The sequence below is a fragment of the Coregonus clupeaformis genome, unplaced genomic scaffold, assembly GCF_020615455.1.
Source record: "Coregonus clupeaformis isolate EN_2021a unplaced genomic scaffold, ASM2061545v1 scaf0591, whole genome shotgun sequence".
Lineage (NCBI taxonomy): Eukaryota > Metazoa > Chordata > Actinopteri > Salmoniformes > Salmonidae > Coregonus > Coregonus clupeaformis.
In genome coordinates this window covers 137501-157500 of record NW_025534046.1, presented here as the reverse complement: position 1 = coordinate 157500, position 20000 = coordinate 137501, and the positions used below count along the sequence as shown (strand labels likewise).

Here is a 20000-nt window from a genome sequence, read left to right as displayed (position 1 = left end):
AGACATACAGCCCCCACAGTACTGATACACACCATCACTCTGGAGAGACCAGACATACAGCCCCCACAGTACTGATACACACCATCACTCTGGAGAGACCTGACATACAGCCCCCACAGTACTGATACACACCATCACTCTGGAGAGACCAGCCCCCACAGTACTGATACACACCATCACTCTGGAGAGACCAGCCCCCACAGTACTGATACACACCATCACTCTGGAGAGACCAGACATACAGCCCCACAGTACTGATACACACCATCACTCTGGAGAGACCTGACATACAGCCCCCACAGTACTGATACACACCATCACTCTGGAGAGACCTGACATACAGCCCCCACAGTACTGATACACACCATCACTCTGGAGAGACCTGACATACAGCCCCCACAGTACTGATACACACCATCACTCTGGAGAGACCAGACATACAGCCCCCACAGTACTGATACACACCATCACTCTGGAGAGACCAGCCCCCACAGTACTGATACACACCATCACTCTGGAGAGACCAGCCCCCACAGTACTGATACACACCATCACTCTGGAGAGACCAGCCCCCACAGTACTGATACACACCATCACTCTGGAGAGACCAGACATACAGCCCCCACAGTACTGATACACACCATCACTCTGGAGAGACCAGCCCCCACAGTACTGATACACACCATCACTCTGGAGAGACCAGACATACAGCCCCCACAGTACTGATACACACCATCACTCTGGAGAGACCTGACATACAGCCCCCACAGTACTGATACACACCATCACTCTGGAGAGACCAGACATACAGCCCCCACAGTACTGATACACACCATCACTCTGAAGAGACCAGACATACAGCCCCCACAGTACTGATACACACCATCACTCTGGAGAGACCTGACATACAGCCCCCACAGTACTGATACACACCATCACTCTGGAGAGACCAGCCCCCACAGTACTGATACACACCATCACTCTGGAGAGACCAGACATACAGCCCCCACAGTACTGATACACACCATCACTCTGGAGAGACCAGCCCCCACAGTACTGATACACACCATCACTCTGGAGAGACCAGCCCCCACAGTACTGATACACACCATCACTCTGGAGAGACCTGCCATACAGCCCCCACAGTACTGATACACACCATCACTCTGGAGAGACCAGACATACAGCCCCCACAGTACTGATACACACCATCACTCTGGAGAGACCAGACATACAGCCCCCACAGTACTGATACACACCATCACTCTGGAGAGACCAGACATACAGCCCCCACAGTACTGATACACACAATCACTCTGGAGAGACCAGACATACAGCCCCCACAGTACTGATACACACCATCACTCTGGAGAGACCTGACATACAGCCCCCACAGTACTGATACACACCATCACTCTGGAGAGACCAGACATACAGCCCCCACAGTACTGATACACACCATCACTCTGGAGAGACCTGACATACAGCCCCCCACAGTACTGATACACACCATCACTCTGGAGAGACCAGACATACAGCCCCCACAGTACTGATACACACCATCACTCTGGAGAGACACAGCCCCCACAGTACTGATACACACCATCACTCTGGAGAGACCAGCCCCCACAGTACTGATACACACCATCACTCTGGAGAGACCTGCCATACAGCCCCCACAGTACTGATACACACCATCACTCTGGAGAGACCAGACATACAGCCCCCACAGTACTGATACACACCATCACTCTGGAGAGACCAGACATACAGCCCCCACAGTACTGATACACACCATCACTCTGGAGAGACCTGACATACAGCCCCCACAGTACTGATACACACCATCACTCTGGAGAGACCAGACATACAGCCCCCCACAGTACTGATACACACCATCACTCTGGAGAGACCAGACATACAGCCCCCACAGTACTGATACACACCATCACTCTGGAGAGACCAGACATACAGCCCCCACAGTACTGATACACACCATCACTCTGGAGAGACCTGACATACAGCCCCCACAGTACTGATACACACCATCACTCTGGAGAGACCAGACATACAGCCCCCCACAGTACTGATACACACCATCACTCTGGAGAGACCTGACATACAGCCCCCACAGTACTGATACACACCATCACTCTGGAGAGACCAGACATACAGCCCCCACAGTACTGATACACACCATCACTCTGGAGAGACCAGCCCCCACAGTTCTGATACACACCATCACTCTGGAGAGACCAGACATACAGCCCCCACAGTACTGATACACACCATCACTCTGGAGAGACCAGCCCCCACAGTACTGATACACACCATCACTCTGGAGAGACCTGCCATACAGCCCCCACAGTACTGATACACACCATCACTCTGGAGAGACCAGACATACAGCCCCCACAGTACTGATACACACCATCACTCTGGAGAGACCAGACATACAGCCCCCACAGTACTGATACACACCATCACTCTGGAGAGACCAGACATACAGCCCCCACAGTACTGATACACACCATCACTCTGGAGAGACCAGACATACAGCCCCCACAGTACTGATACACACCATCACTCTGGAGAGACCTGACATACAGCCCCCACAGTACTGATACACACCATCACTCTGGAGAGACCAGACATACAGCCCCCACAGTACTGATACACACCATCACTCTGGAGAGACCTGACATACAGCCCCCACAGTACTGATACACACCATCACTCTGGAGAGACCTGACATACAGCCCCCACAGTACTGATACACACCATCACTCTGGAGAGACCAGACATACAGCCCCAACAGTACTGATACACACCATCACTCTGAAGAGACCAGACATACAGCCCCACAGTACTGATACACACCATCACTCTGGAGAGACCTGACATACAGCCCCCACAGTACTGATACACACCATCACTCTGGAGAGACCAGCCCCCACAGTACTGATACACACCATCACTCTGGAGAGACCAGACATACAGCCCCCACAGTACTGATACACACCATCACTCTGGAGAGACCAGCCCCCACAGTACTGATACACACCATCACTCTGGAGAGACCAGCCCCCACAGTACTGATACACACCATCACTCTGGAGAGACCTGCCATACAGCCCCCACAGTACTGATACACACCATCACTCTGGAGAGACCAGACATACAGCCCCCACAGTACTGATACACACCATCACTCTGGAGAGACCAGACATACAGCCCCCCACAGTACTGATACACACCATCACTCTGGAGAGACCAGACATACAGCCCCCACAGTACTGATACACACCATCACTCTGGAGAGACCAGACATACAGCCCCCACAGTACTGATACACACCATCACTCTGGAGAGACCTGACATACAGCCCCCACAGTACTGATACACACCATCACTCTGGAGAGACCAGACATACAGCCCCCACAGTACTGATACACACCATCACTCTGGAGAGACCTGACATACAGCCCCCACAGTACTGATACACACCATCACTCTGGAGAGACCAGACATACAGCCCCCACAGTACTGATACACACCATCACTCTGGAGAGAACAGCCCCCACAGTACTGATACACACCATCACTCTGGAGAGACCAGCCCCCCACAGTACTGATACACACCATCACTCTGGAGAGACCTGCCATACAGCCCCCACAGTACTGATACACACCATCACTCTGGAGAGACCAGACATACAGCCCCCCACAGTACTGATACACACCATCACTCTGGAGAGACCAGACATACAGCCCCCACAGTACTGATACACACCATCACTCTGGAGAGACCTGACATACAGCCCCCCACAGTACTGATACACACCATCACTCTGGAGAGACCAGACATACAGCCCCCACAGTACTGATACACACCATCACTCTGGAGAGACCAGACATACAGCCCCCACAGTACTGATACACACAATCACTCTGGAGAGACCAGACATACAGCCCCCACAGTACTGATACACACCATCACTCTGGAGAGACCTGACATACAGCCCCCACAGTACTGATACACACCATCACTCTGGAGAGACCAGACACAGCCCCCCACAGTACTGATACACACCATCACTCTGGAGAGACCTGACATACAGCCCCCCACAGTACTGATACACACCATCACTCTGGAGAGACCAGACATACAGCCCCCACAGTACTGATACACACCATCACTCTGGAGAGACCAGCCCCCACAGTTCTGATACACACCATCACTCTGGAGAGACCAGACATACAGCCCCCACAGTACTGATACACACCATCACTCTGGAGAGACCAGCCCCCACAGTACTGATACACACCATCACTCTGGAGAGACCTGCCATACAGCCCCCACAGTACTGATACACACCATCACTCTGGAGAGACCAGACATACAGCCCCCACAGTACTGATACACACCATCACTCTGGAGAGACCAGACATACAGCCCCCACAGTACTGATACACACCATCACTCTGGAGAGACCAGACATACAGCCCCCACAGTACTGATACACACCATCACTCTGGAGAGACCAGACATACAGCCCCCACAGTACTGATACACACCATCACTCTGGAGAGACCTGACATACAGCCCCCCACAGTACTGATACACACCATCACTCTGGAGAGACCAGACATACAGCCCCCACAGTACTGATACACACCATCACTCTGGAGAGACCTGACATACAGCCCCCACAGTACTGATACACACCATCACTCTGGAGAGACCTGACATACAGCCCCACAGTACTGATACACACCATCACTCTGGAGAGACCAGACCCCCCACAGTACTGATACACACCATCACTCTGGAGAGACCAGCCCCCACAGTACTGATACACACCATCACTCTGGAGAGACCTGACATACAGCCCCCACAGTACTGATACACACCATCACTCTGGAGAGACCTGACATACAGCCCCCACAGTACTGATACACACCATCACTCTGGAGAGACCAGACATACAGCCCCCACAGTACTGATACACACCATCACTCTGGAGAGACCAGACATACAGCCCCCCACAGTACTGATACACACCATCACTCTGGAGAGACCAGACATACAGCCCCCACAGTACTGATACACACCATCACTCTGGAGAGACCAGACATACAGCCCCCACAGTACTGATACACACCATCACTCTGGAGAGACCAGACATACAGCCCCCACAGTACTGATACACACCATCACTCTGGAGAGACCAGCCCCCACAGTACTGATACACACCATCACTCTGGAGAGACCAGACATACAGCCCCCACAGTACTGATACACACCATCACTCTGGAGACCGACCAGCCCCCACAGTACTGATACACACCATCACTCTGGAGAGACCAGCCCCCACAGTACTGATACACACCATCACTCTGGAGAGACCTGACATACAGCCCCCACAGTACTGATACACACCATCACTCTGGAGAGACCAGACATACAGCCCCCACAGTACTGATACACACCATCACTCTGGAGAGACCAGACATACAGCCCCCACAGTACTGATACACACCATCACTCTGGAGAGACCAGACATACAGCCCCCACAGTACTGATACACACCATCACTCTGGAGAGACCAGACATACAGCCCCCACAGTACTGATACACACCATCACTCTGGAGAGACCAGACATACAGCCCCCACAGTACTGATACACACCATCACTCTGGAGAGACCAGACATACAGCCCCCACAGTACTGATACACACCATCACTCTGGAGAGACCTGACATACAGCCCCCACAGTACTGATACACACCATCACTCTGGAGAGACCAGACATACAGCCCCCACAGTACTGATACACACCATCACTCTGGAGAGAACAGCCCCCACAGTACTGATACACACCATCACTCTGGAGAGACCAGCCCCCACAGTACTGATACACACCATCACTCTGGAGAGACCTGACATACAGCCCCCACAGTACTGATACACACCATCACTCTGGAGAGACCAGACATACAGCCCCCACAGTACTGATACACACCATCACTCTGGAGAGACCAGACATACAGCCCCCACAGTACTGATACACACCATCACTCTGGAGAGACCTGACATACAGCCCCCACAGTACTGATACACACCATCACTCTGGAGAGACCAGACATACAGCCCCCACAGTACTGATACACACCATCACTCTGGAGAGACCAGACATACAGCCCCCCACAGTACTGATACACACCATCACTCTGGAGAGACCAGACATACAGCCCCCACAGTACTGATACACACCATCACTCTGGAGAGACCTGACATACAGCCCCCACAGTACTGATACACACCATCACTCTGGAGAGACCAGACATACAGCCCCCACAGTACTGATACACACCATCACTCTGGAGAGACCTGACATACAGCCCCCACAGTACTGATACACACCATCACTCTGGAGAGACCAGACATACAGCCCCCCACAGTACTGATACACACCATCACTCTGGAGAGACCAGCCCCCACAGTACTGATACACACCATCACTCTGGAGAGACCAGACATACAGCCCCCACAGTACTGATACACACCATCACTCTGGAGAGACCAGCCCCCACAGTACTGATACACACCATCACTCTGGAGAGACCTGACATACAGCCCCCACAGTACTGATACACACCATCACTCTGGAGAGACCAGACATACAGCCCCCACAGTACTGATACACACCATCACTCTGGAGAGACCAGACATACAGCCCCCACAGTACTGATACACACCATCACTCTGGAGAGACCAGACATACAGCCCCCCACAGTACTGATACACACAATCACTCTGGAGAGACCAGACATACAGCCCCCACAGTACTGATACACACCATCACTCTGGAGAGACCTGACATACAGCCCCCACAGTACTGATACACACCATCACTCTGGAGAGACCAGACATACAGCCCCCACAGTACTGATACACACCATCACTCTGGAGAGACCTGACATACAGCCCCCACAGTACTGATACACACCATCACTCTGGAGAGACCTGACATACAGCCCCCACAGTACTGATACACACCATCACTCTGGAGAGACCAGCCCCCACAGTACTGATACACACCATCACTCTGGAGAGACCAGCCCCCACAGTACTGATACACACCATCACTCTGGAGAGACCTGACATACAGCCCCCACAGTACTGATACACACCATCACTCTGGAGAGACCTGACATACAGCCCCCACAGTACTGATACACACCATCACTCTGGAGAGACCAGACATACAGCCCCCACAGTACTGATACACACCATCACTCTGGAGAGACCATACATACAGCCCCCACAGTACTGATACACACCATCACTCTGGAGAGACCAGACATACAGCCCCCACAGTACTGATACACACCATCACTCTGGAGAGACCAGACATACAGCCCCCCACAGTACTGATACACACCATCACTCTGGAGAGACCAGACAACAGCCCCCACAGTACTGATACACACCATCACTCTGGAGAGACCAGCCCCCACAGTACTGATACACACCATCACTCTGGAGAGACCAGACATACAGCCCCCACAGTACTGATACACACCATCACTCTGGAGAGACCTGACATACAGCCCCCACAGTACTGATACACACCATCACTCTGGAGAGACCAGCCCCCACAGTACTGATACACACCATCACTCTGGAGAGACCTGACATACAGCCCCCACAGTACTGATACACACCATCACTCTGGAGAGACCTGACATACAGCCCCCACAGTACTGATACACACCATCACTCTGGAGAGACCAGCCCCCACAGTACTGATACACACATCACTCTGGAGAGACCAGACATACAGCCCCCACAGTACTGATACACACCATCACTCTGGAGAGACCAGACATACAGCCCCACAGTACTGATACACACCATCACTCTGGAGAGACCAGACATACAGCCCCCCACAGTACTGATACACACCATCACTCTGGAGAGACCAGACATACAGCCCCCACAGTACTGATACACACCATCACTCTGGAGAGACCAGACATACAGCCCCCACAGTACTGATACACACCATCACTCTGGAGAGACCAGACATACAGCCCCCACAGTACTGATACACACCATCACTCTGGAGAGACCAGACATACAGCCCCCACAGTACTGATACACACCATCACTCTGGAGAGACCTGACATACAGCCCCCACAGTACTGATACACACCATCACTCTGGAGAGACCAGCCCCCACAGTACTGATACACACCATCACTCTGGAGAGACCTGACATACAGCCCCCACAGTACTGATACACACCATCACTCTGGAGAGACCAGCCCCCACAGTACTGATACACACCATCACTCTGGAGAGACCTGACATACAGCCCCCACAGTACTGATACACACCATCACTCTGGAGAGACCAGCCCCCACAGTACTGATACACACCATCACTCTGGAGAGACCTGACATACAGCCCCCACAGTACTGACACACACCATTACTCTGGATAGACCAGACATACAGCCCCCACAGTACTGATACACACCATCACTCTGGAGAGACCTGACATACAGCCCCCACAGTACTGATACACACCATCACTCTGGAGAGACCTGACATACAGCCCCCACAGTACTGATACACACCATCACTCTGGAGAGACCAGACATACAGCCCCACAGTACTGATACACACCATCACTCTGGAGAGACCAGACATACAGCCCCCACAGTACTGATACACACCATCACTCTGGAGGGACCAGCCCCCACAGTACTGATACACACCATCACTCTGGAGAGACCTGACATACAGCCCCCACAGTACTGATACACACCATCACTCTGGAGAGACCAGACATACAGCCCCACAGTACTGATACACACCATCACTCTGGAGAGACCAGCCCCCACAGTACTGATACACACCATCACTCTGGAGAGACCTGACATACAGCCCCCACAGTACTGATACACACCATCACTCTGGAGAGACCAGACATACAGCCCCCACAGTACTGATACACACCATCACTCTGGAGAGACCAGACATACAGCCCCCACAGTACTGATACACACCATCACTCTGGAGAGACCAGCCCCCACAGTACTGATACACACCATCACTCTGGAGAGACCAGACATACAGCCCCCACAGTACTGATACACACCATCACTCTGGAGAGACCTGACATACAGCCCCCATCAGTACTGATACACACCATCACTCTGGAGAGACCAGACATACAGCCCCCACAGTACTGATACACACCATCACTCTGGAGAGACCTGACATACAGCCCCAACAGTACTGATACACACCATCACTCTGGAGAGACCAGCCCCCACAGTACTGATACACACCATCACTCTGGAGAGACCTGACATACAGCCCCCACAGTACTGATACACACCATCACTCTGGAGAGACCAGCCCCCACAGTACTGATACACACCATCACTCTGGAGAGACCTGCCCCCACAGTACTGATACACACCATCACTCTGGAGAGACCAGACATACAGCCCCACAGTACTGATACACACCATCACTCTGGAGAGACCAGACATACAGCCCCCACAGTACTGATACACACCATCACTCTGGAGAGACCAGACATACAGCCCCCACAGTACTGATACACACCATCACTCTGGAGAGACCAGCCCCCACAGTACTGATACACACCATCACTCTGGAGAGACCTGCCCCCACAGTACTGATACACACCATCACTCTGGAGAGACCTGACATACAGCCCCCACAGTACTGATACACACCATCACTCTGGAGAGACCAGCCCCCACAGTACTGATACACACCATCACTCTGGAGAGACCAGACATACATTCCCTTCTCTTTGTTCTTCAAAATAGTGTTTTGACAGGAAGCTAGGTAGACTAACCCTGTGTGTGTGTGTGTGTGTGTGTGTGTGTGTGTGTGTGTGTGTGTGTGTGTGTGTGTGTGTGTGTGTGTGTGTGTGTGTGTTGTGTTTTCAGGAGAGAGTGTTCCTCAGTGTGTCCAACCACATCTTCACTGTGATCTTCATAGCAGAAATGACCGTTAAGGTAATGTAACACATTTAGCTAAGGTAACGTAACACATTTAGTTAAGGTAACGTAACACATTTAGTTAAGGTAACGTAACACATTTAGTTACGGTAACGTAAAAACATTTAGTTAAGGTAACGTAACACATTTAGTTAAGGTAATGTAACACATTCAGTTAATGTAACGTAACACATTTAGTTAAGGTAATGTAACATATTTAGTTAAGGTAACGTAAAAACATTTAGTTAAGGTAACGTAACACATTCAGTTAATGTAACATAACACATTTAGTTAAGGTAACTGTAACACATTTAGTTAAGGTAACGTAAAAACATTTAGTTAAGGTAACGTAAAAACATTTAGTTAAGGTAACGTAACACATTCAGTTAATGTAACGTAACACATTTAGTTAAGGTAACGTAACACATTTAGTTAAGGTAACGTAACACATTTAGTTAATGTAACGTAACACATTTAGTTAATGTAACTTAACACATTTAGTTAAGGTAACGTAACACATTGAGTTAAGGTAATGTAAAAACTTTTAGTTAAGGTAACGTAACACATTTAGTTAAGTTAAGGTAACGTAACACATTTAGTTAATGTAACATAACACATTTAGTTAATGTAACTGTAACACATTTAGTTAATGTAACTTAACACATTGAGTTAAGGTAACGTAAAAACATTTAGTTAAGGTAACGTAAAAACATTTAGGTAACGTAACACATTTAGTTAAGGTAACGTAAAAACATTTAGTTAAGGTAACGTAAAAACATTTAGTTAAGGTAACTTAAAAACATTTAGTTAAGGTAACGTAAAAACATTTAGTGAAGGTAACGTAAAACATTGGTTAAGGTAAAGTAAAACATTTAGTTGAGGTAAAATAAAAACATTTAGTTAAGGTAAAGTAAACATTTTTTTTTATGGGGTAGATCAGCTTTAAAATTGCAGATAGATTGTAACTTCCATCAATGTAATTGTCTGCATCACTTCCAATCCCCCATACGTTTTTCTATCTCGCAAATATATATATATATATATATATATATATATATACACACTACTGGTCAAACGTTTTAGAACGTAGTTTGGACACACCTACCCATTCAAGGGTTTTTTCTTTGTTTTTACTATTTTCTATATTGTAGAATAATAGTGAAGACATCAAAACTATGAAATAACACATATGGAATCATGTAGTAACCAAAAAAGTGTTAAACAAATCAAAATATTTGTTATATTTGAGATTCTTCAAATAGCCACCCTTTGCCTTGATGACAGCTTTGCACACTCTTGGCATTATCTCAACCAGCTTCATGAGGTGGGCACCTGGAATGCATTTCAGTTAACAGGTGTGCCTTGTTAAAAGTTAATTTGTGGAATTTCTTTCCTTCTTAATGCGTTTGAGCCAATCAGTTGTGTTGTGACAAGGTAGGTGGGGTATACAGAAGATAGCCCTATTTGGTAAAAGACCAAGTCCATATTATGGCAAGAACAGCTCAAATAAGCAAAGAGAAACGACAGTCCATCATTACTTTAAGACATGAATATCAGTCAATACGGAACATTTCAAGAAATGTGAAAGTTTCTTCCAGTGCAGTCGCAAAAACCATCAAGCGCTATGATGAAACTGGATCTCATGAGGACCGCCACAGGAATGGAAGACCCAGAGTTATCTCTGCTGCAGAGGATAAGTTCATTAGAGTTACCAGCCTCAGAAATTGCAGCCCAAATAAATTCTTCACAGAGTTCAAGTAACAGACACATCTCAACATCAACTGTTCAGAGGAGACTGTGTGAATCAGGCCTTCATGGTCGAATTGCTGCAAAGAAACCACTACCAAAGGACACCAATAAGAGGAAGAGACTTGCTTGAGCCAAGAAACATGAGCAATGGACATTAGACCAGTGGAAATGTGTCCTTTGGTCTGGAGTCCAAATTGGAGATTTTTGGTTCCAACCGCCGTGTCTTTGTGAGACGCGGTGTGGGTGAACGGATGATCTCTGCACGTGTATTTCTCACCGTAAAACATGGATGAGGAGGTGTTATGGTGTGGGGGGTGCTTTGCTGGTGACACTGTCTGTGATTTATTTAGAATTCAAGGCACACTTAACCAGCATGGCTACCACAGCATTCTGCAGCGATACGCCATCCCGTCTGGTTTGGGCTTAGTGGGACTATCATTTGTTTTTCAACAGGACAATGGCCCAACACACCTACAGGCTGTGTAAGGGCTATTTTACCAAGAAGGAGAGTGATGGAGTGCTGCATCAGATGACCTGGCCTCCACAATCCCCCGACCTCAACCAAATTGAGATGGTTTGGGATGAGTCTGTAACGATCCCGGCAGTCTGAGTCGGGTCCTGTCTGTGGACTAGTTTTTCTGCTCGGGATCTCCAGTTTCCCGAGGGTTCTGGAACGCTCCGGGGAGCTCTCTTGATTTCCGCACCTGCATCCCATCAGCAATCTGCACACCTGGTCCTGATCATCACCCTTCTTAGGCTCTGGCCTAACATCCATTCCCTGCCGGATCGTTAGCCATGAACAGTAGGTTTACCAGAGTATCAGTCTTAGAGCTAAAAGCGTTAGTTTTGTTGTTTTGCACCTTGTTGGTTTGTTGTTTACTTACCTCCGTTTTGTTCCAACTGCAGTCACTCGTCCGGAACCTTCATCCAACCTCTGCCTGGTGGTCGGCGGCTGCCGAGCCATGATTGGATCAACCACTGCACCCCCAACAACTAATCAACACCGCCCGCTCTGTTCCCTGGATTATTCAGCATCACTCTTGAATTTGTAAATAAACACTCACCTTCGTTTCAACTTACCTTGTCCTGGTCTGCTTCTGGGTTCTGGCTTTGTAACTCGTGACAGAACGATCCGGCCATTAATGAACCCAGCGGACCTGGACTCTGTTCGCCATGCCATTTCCCATCAGGAGAAGATGTTGGGACAACATAGCACGGCACTACAGGAGATAGCGTTGTCAGTTCGGAACCTTTCTACCGGTCTGACGGAGGTCCAGAACCAGCGCAAGTTTCCGGTGGAGGATCCACTACCGGTTTCACCCATCTCGCCTGCCGCGTCTGGAGCTGTGTCCTTCCGTGAGCCCAAGGTTCCGACGCCGGATAAATATGAGGGGGAGCTGGGAAGATGCCGTTCTTTCCTTATGCAGTGTGGGTTAGTGTTCGATCTACAGCCCTACTCTTATGCCACAGACAAGGCTAGGATAGCCTTTGTGATTGAGTTGCTGCGTGGTCGAGCGCTGGAGTGGGCTTCAGCCGTTTGGGGAACGACAAGACCCCTGCATGGCTTCATACCAGGGGTTCACGGCCGAGATGAGGAAGCTCTTCGACCATTCCGTCCGAGGGAGGGACGCAGCTAGGCGCCTGTTTTCGCTTCACCAAGGAACTCGCAGCGTGGCCGACTTCGTGATCGAGTTCAAGACGTTGGCTGTGGAGAGTGGGTGGAATGAGGAGTCTCTGCAAGCGGCCTTTTACCAGGGTCTGTCGGAGCAGCTCAAGGATGAGTTGATCTCCTATCCGGAGCCTAGTGACCTGGACAGCTTGGTAGCCTTGTCTATTCGGGTGGATAATCGAGTCCGCGAGCGAAGGAGGGAGAAGCAATGGGGTCCGTCCAATCGATCAGCTTCTCAGTTCCCAGTCGGGTCGGGTGGTGGACCAGAACACGTCGATCATTCTCCACCACAAAGGATTAGTGGAGAGGTCCTCTCTCCCGATTCTGAACCCATGCAAGTGGGGCGGCACGGGTTAACCAAGGAGGAGCGTCAACATAGATGTAAGACCAACTGCTGCCTCTACTGTGGTAGCTCGGGACATTACATCTCCACTTATTCCCGGCGGTCGTCAAACTGCCCGGCTCGCTAAAGTTGGGAGGACTTTTAGCGAGCCAGTTTCAACCTCTCAGTACCTCTGTCAGACCCCGTTTCCCGGCTACCCTTGTGAACAGGAATCAGAGCTTAGCGATTAACGCTTTTATCGATTCAGGTGCCGATGGAAGCTTTCTTGATGCCGAGTTGGTGGAACAGCTGGGGCTTTCCAAGGAGCAATTGCCGGAAGCCATTGAAGCGACCACTCTGAACGGCAGTAGTCTGGCACGTATCACGATGAGGACTGAACCGGTTAAGATGCTGTTGTCGGGGAATCATTCGAGATGATTTCATTCTTCATTCTGCCGTCTTCCCATGTTCCTCTGGTCCTTGGATACCCCTGGCTGAAGGAACACAATCCCACGTTCGATTGGGTGACGGGCAAGGTAACGAGTTGGAGCCTTGATTGTCATGCTAACTGTCTCAAGACTGCCTGTCCCCATTCGGTTCCCAGTCAGGTGATTGAGGCTAAACCCCCAGATTTGTCCCTGGTTCCCGAGACATATCACGATTTGGGGGAAGTGTTCAGTAAGCAGAAGGCTCTGTCACTCCCCTCCCCACCGACCATATGATTGTGCCATCAACCTGTTCCCTGGAGCTGTCTACCCCAAGGGAAGGTTATACAGTATCTCCCGCCCCTGAACGTGAGGCTTTGGAGACCTACATCAAGGAGTCCCTAGCTGCTGGTCTCGTTCGTCCCTCGTCATCACCCCTGGGGGCAGGATTCTTCTTTGTGGGTAAGAAGGATGGCTCTCTTCGACCGTGTATTGATTATCGGGGGTTGAATGACATCACGGTCAAGAACAAGTATCCCCTGCCCTTGATGAGTTCTGCCTTCGACTCTTACAGGGTGCTACGGTGTTCACCAAGTTAGACCTACGCAATGCGTATCACATGGTCCGGATCAGAGAGGGAGACGAGTGGTTGACGGGTTTCAATACACCGATGGGTCACTTCGAGTATCAGGTGATGCCGTTTGGACTGACCAATGCTCCAGCGGTATTCCAGAGTATGGTGAACGACGTCCTGAGAGATATGATCGGTCTCTTTGTGTTTGTTTACCTGGATGACATTCTGATCTTCTCGAAGGAACCTTCCGACCACGTCCAGCATGTCCGGCAGGTTCTGCAGCGATTGTTGGAGAATCGCCTGTTCGTGAAGGCCGAGAAGTGCGAGTTTCACGCCCACACGACATCCTTTCTCGGGTACATCATCTCCAGGGGAGAGATTAGGATGGACCAGGAGAAGGTTAGAGCGGTTCTGGAATGGGCCCAGCCCGGTACGAGATTGCAGCTCCAGAGATTTTTGGGGTTTGCGAATTTCTACCGCAGATTCATCCGGGATTACAGCCGTGTGGCCGCTCCGTTAACTGCCTTGACTTCCAGTATCAGGAGCTTCAAGTGGAATCCGGAGGCGGATCGAGCGTTTCTGGATTTGAAGAGGCGATTCACCAACGCACCGATTCTCTCTCAACCGGACACGGCCCGTCAGTTCGCCGTTGAAGTGGACGCGTCTGATGTGGGAGTTGGCGCCATCCTGTCGCAGCGATGCTCCACGGACAGTAAACTCCATCCCTGCGCCTACTACTCGCCGCCTTTCGCCTGCGGAGAGGAATTACGATGTGGGTAACCGGGAGCTTCTCGCGGTGAAACTTGCCTTGGAGGAGTGGCGCCACTGGTTGGAGGGGGCGGAGCAACCGTTTATTGTCTGGACTGACCACAAGAATCTTGCTTACGTGCAATCGGCTAGACGTCTCAACTCCCGTCAGGCCAGGTGGTCGTTGTTTTTCGGACGATTCAATTTTTCCCTGACGTTCCGACCTGGATCTAAGAACGGCAAGGCGGACGCCTTGTCTCGGATGTTCTCCAAGACGGAGGAGAGTGGGTCCAAGACCGAGACAATTCTCCCCCGGAACTGCGTCGTGGGAGCTGTTAGGTGGAAGATTGAGGAGGAGGTGATGGCGGCTCTTCGGACGCAGCTTGGTCCCGGTAACGGTCCACCCGGTCGGTTGTTTGTGCCTGAGTCGGTTCGTCCTGCGGTCCTCAAATGGTCCCACGCCAGCAAGATGGCTTGTCACCCTGGCGTGGCTCGGACGATGGCGTTTCTTCGCAGACGTTTTTGGTGGCCTGCCATGGCCGAGGATACTCGGGGTTATGTTGCTGCCTGTCCAGTGTGTGCGCAGAATAAGGGTACCAATCGGCCCAGCTCTGGACTACTTCACCCCCTTCCTATTCCCCGCGACCATGGTCGCATCTGGCCCTGGACTTTGTCACTGGGTTGCCCGCTTCTGAGGGGAACACGGTCGTTCTGACTATCGTGGACAGATTCAGCAAGTTCGCCCACTTTGTGCCAATTGCCAAGCTTCCCTCTGCCTCGAGACGTCCGAGATCCTGGTTAGGGAGGTTTTCAGGGTCCACGGGTTGCCCAGTGATATCGTTTCCGACCGTGGCCCTCAGTTTACCTCTGCTGTCTGGAAGTCCTTCTGTTTGGCCATTGGAGCTACAGTCAGTCTCACATCTGGTTTTCACCCCCAATCTAATGGTCAGGCGGAGAGAGCCAACCAGAAGATGGAATCCACGCTACGCTGCCTGGCCTCTTCCAACCCCACCTCCTGGGTCTCTCAGTTGCCTTGGGTTGAGTATGCCCACAATACTCTCCCTACATCTGCCACGGGATGTCTCCTTCCAGTGCCTGTATGGCTACCAACCTCCCTTGTTCCCTTCTCAGGAGAAGGAGCTCTCTGTGCCTTCTGTTCAGGCCCATATTCGTCGTTGCCACCGGACCTGGCATCGGGCCAGAAAGGCACTCCTTAGAGTTTCGGACCGGTATCAGCTCCAGGCGAATCGTCGCCGGATCCCCGCTCCCACCTACACCATCGGAGATAGGGTCTGGTTGGCCACACGGGATCTTCCTTTACGGACTGAGTCTAGGAAGTTGTTACCGAAGTTCATTGGTCCGTTTGTGGTGGAGAAGGTGATCAATCCGGTGGCAGTTCGACTCAAACTCCCGAGGACGCTCAGAGTCCATCCCACTTTTCATGTCTCCTGCCTCAAGCCTGTTTTCCTCAGTCCTCTGTTGCCTCCTCCGCCTCCTCCTCCTCCTCCTCGGATGATCGGAGGTGGTCCTGCCTACACGGTGCGACGCATCATGGATTCCAGACGGCGGGGCCGGGGTTTCCAGTATCTCGTGGACTGGGAGGGGTATGGTCCTGAAGAGAGGAGTTGGATTCCGCGGCGACAGATCCTAGATGCTGACCTCATCCGTGACTTCTACCGCCTCCATCCTGGCGCTCCGGGGAGTCCGCCCGGTGGCGTCCGGAGGGGGGGTACTGTAACGATCCCGGCAGTCTGAGTCGGGTCCTGTCTGTGGACTAGTTTTTCTGCTCGGGATCTCCAGTTTCCCGAGGGTTCTGGAACGCTCCGGGGAGCTCTCTTGATTTCCGCACCTGCATCCCATCAGCAATCTGCACACCTGGTCCTGATCATCACCCTTCTTAGGCTCTGGCCTAACATCCATTCCCTGCCGGATCGTTAGCCATGAACAGTAGGTTTACCAGAGTATCAGTCTTAGAGCTAAAAGCGTTAGTTTTGTTGTTTTGCACCTTGTTGGTTTGTTGTTTACTTACCTCCGTTTTGTTCCAACTGCAGTCACTCGTCCGGAACCTTCATCCAACCTCTGCCTGGTGGTCGGCGGCTGCCGAGCCATGATTGGATCAACCACTGCACCCCCAACAACTAATCAACACCGCCCGCTCTGTTCCCTGGATTATTCAGCATCACTCTTGAATTTGTAAATAAACACTCACCTTCGTTTCAACTTACCTTGTCCTGGTCTGCTTCTGGGTTCTGGCTTTGTAACTCGTGACAGAGTCGGACCGCAGAGTGAAGGAAAAGCAGCCAACAAGTGCTCAGCATATGTGGGAACTCCTTCAAGACTGTTGGAAAAGCATTCCAGGTGAAGCTGGTTGAGAGAAATACCAAGAGTGTGCAAAGCTGTCATCAAGGCAAAGGGTGGCTATTTGAAAAATCTCAAATATAAAATACATTTTGATTTGTTTAACACTTTTTTGGTTACTACATGATTCCATATGTGTTATTTCATAGTTTTGATGTCTTCACTATTGTAGGAAATAGTAAAAATAAAGAAAAACCCTTGAATGAGTAGGTGTTCTAAAACTTTTGACCGGTAGTGTACATATAAATACATATACATATAAATACAGTGAGGGGAAAAAAGTATTTGATCCCCTGCTGATTTTGTACGTTTGCCCACTGACAAAGACATGATCAGTCTATAATTTTAATGGTAGGTCTATTTCAACAGTGAGAGACAGAATAACAACAAAACAATCCAGAAAAATGTTATAAATTGATTTGCATTTTAATGAGGGAAATACAGTGGGGGAAAAATGTATTTAGCCAGCCACCAATTGTGCAAGTTCTCCCACTTAAAAAGATGAGAGGCCTGTAATTTTCATTACTTTGACAGACAAATTGAAAAAAAAAATCCAGAAAATCACATTGTAGGATTTTTAATTAATTAATTTGCAAATTATGGTGGAAAATAAGTATTTGGTCACCTACAAACAAGCAAGATTTCTGGCTCTCACAGACATGTAACTTCTTCTTTAAGAGGCTCCTCCGTCCTCCACTCGTTACCTGTATTAATGGCACCTGTTTGAACTTGTTATCAGTATAAAAGACACCTGTCCACAACCCCAAACAGTCACACTGCAAACTCCACTATGGCCAAGACCAAAGAGCTGTCAAAGGACACCAGAAACACAATTGTAGACCTTCACCAGGCTGGGAAGACTGAATCTGCAATAGGTAAGCAGCTTGGTTTGAAGAAATCAACTGTGGGAGCAATTATTAGGAAATGGAAGACATACAAGACCACTGATAATCTCCCTCGATCTGGGGCTCCACGCAAGATCTCATCCCGTGGGGTCAAAATGATCACAAGAACGTGGTACTGTGGATATAGATATACTTTTGTACCTGTTTCCTCCAGCATCTTCACAAGGTCCTTTGCTGTTGTTCTGGGATTGATTTGCACCAAAGTATGTTCATCTCTAGGAGACAGAACGCGTCTCCTTCCTGAGCGGTATGACGGCTGCATGGTCCCATGGTGTTTATACTTGCATACTATTGTTTGTACAGATGAACGTGGTACCTTCAGGCGTTTGGAAATTGCTCCCAAGGATGAACCAGACTTGTGGAGGTCTACAATTTTTTTGCTGAGGTCTTGGCTGATTGATTTTGATTTTATTTTGATTTTCCCATGATGTCAAGCAAAGAGGCACTGAGTTTGAAGTAAGGCCTTGAAATACATCCACAGGTACACCTCCAATTGACTCAAATTATGTCAATTAGATATATTGAAGCAACATCTCAAGACATCAGTCAGGAAGTTAAAGCTTGGTCGCAAATGGGTCTTCCAAATGTACAATGACCCCAAGCATACTTCCAAAGTTGTGGCAAAATGGCTTAAGGACAACAAAGTCAAGGTAATGGAGTGGCCATCACAAAGCCCTGACCTCAATCCTATAGAACATTTGTGGGCAGAACTGAAAAAGCGTGTGCGAGCATGGAGGCCTACAAACCTGACTCAGTTACACCAGCTCTGTCAGGAGGAATGGGCCAAAACTCACCCAGCTTATTGTGGGAAGCTTGTGGAAGGCTACCCGAAACGTTTGACCCAAGTTAAACAATTTAAAGGCAATGCTACCAAATACTAATTGAGTGTATGTAAACTTCTCATCCACTGGGAATGTGATGAAAGAAATAAAAGCTGAAATAAATAATTCTCTCTACTATTATTCTGACATTTCACATTCTTAAAATAAAGTGGGGATCCTAACTGACCTAAGACAGGGAATTTGTACTAGGATTAAATGTCAGGAATTGTTTAAATGTATTTGGCTAAGGTGTATGTAAACTTCCGACTTCAACTGTACATATCCTTTTTTTAAATGTATTTTCCTTTATTACTTTCCAACCCCACAACCCCACCCCTAATTGGAGTAAACTAGTAGTAACGTAACACATTTAGTTA

At 49.5% G+C, this 20000-nt stretch overlaps 1 protein-coding gene across 1 annotated transcript in view; it reads left to right on the top strand.

Annotated features, from left to right (window-relative positions):
• The window catches only part of LOC121560310 (voltage-dependent T-type calcium channel subunit alpha-1H-like), a 208075-nt gene that overhangs the window by 129274 nt on the left and 58801 nt on the right, over window positions 1-20000 (top strand). The window contains 1 exon segment of the mRNA XM_045216064.1: window positions 10003-10071. Within this exon segment, the coding sequence (XP_045071999.1) occupies window positions 10003-10071 (69 nt within the window).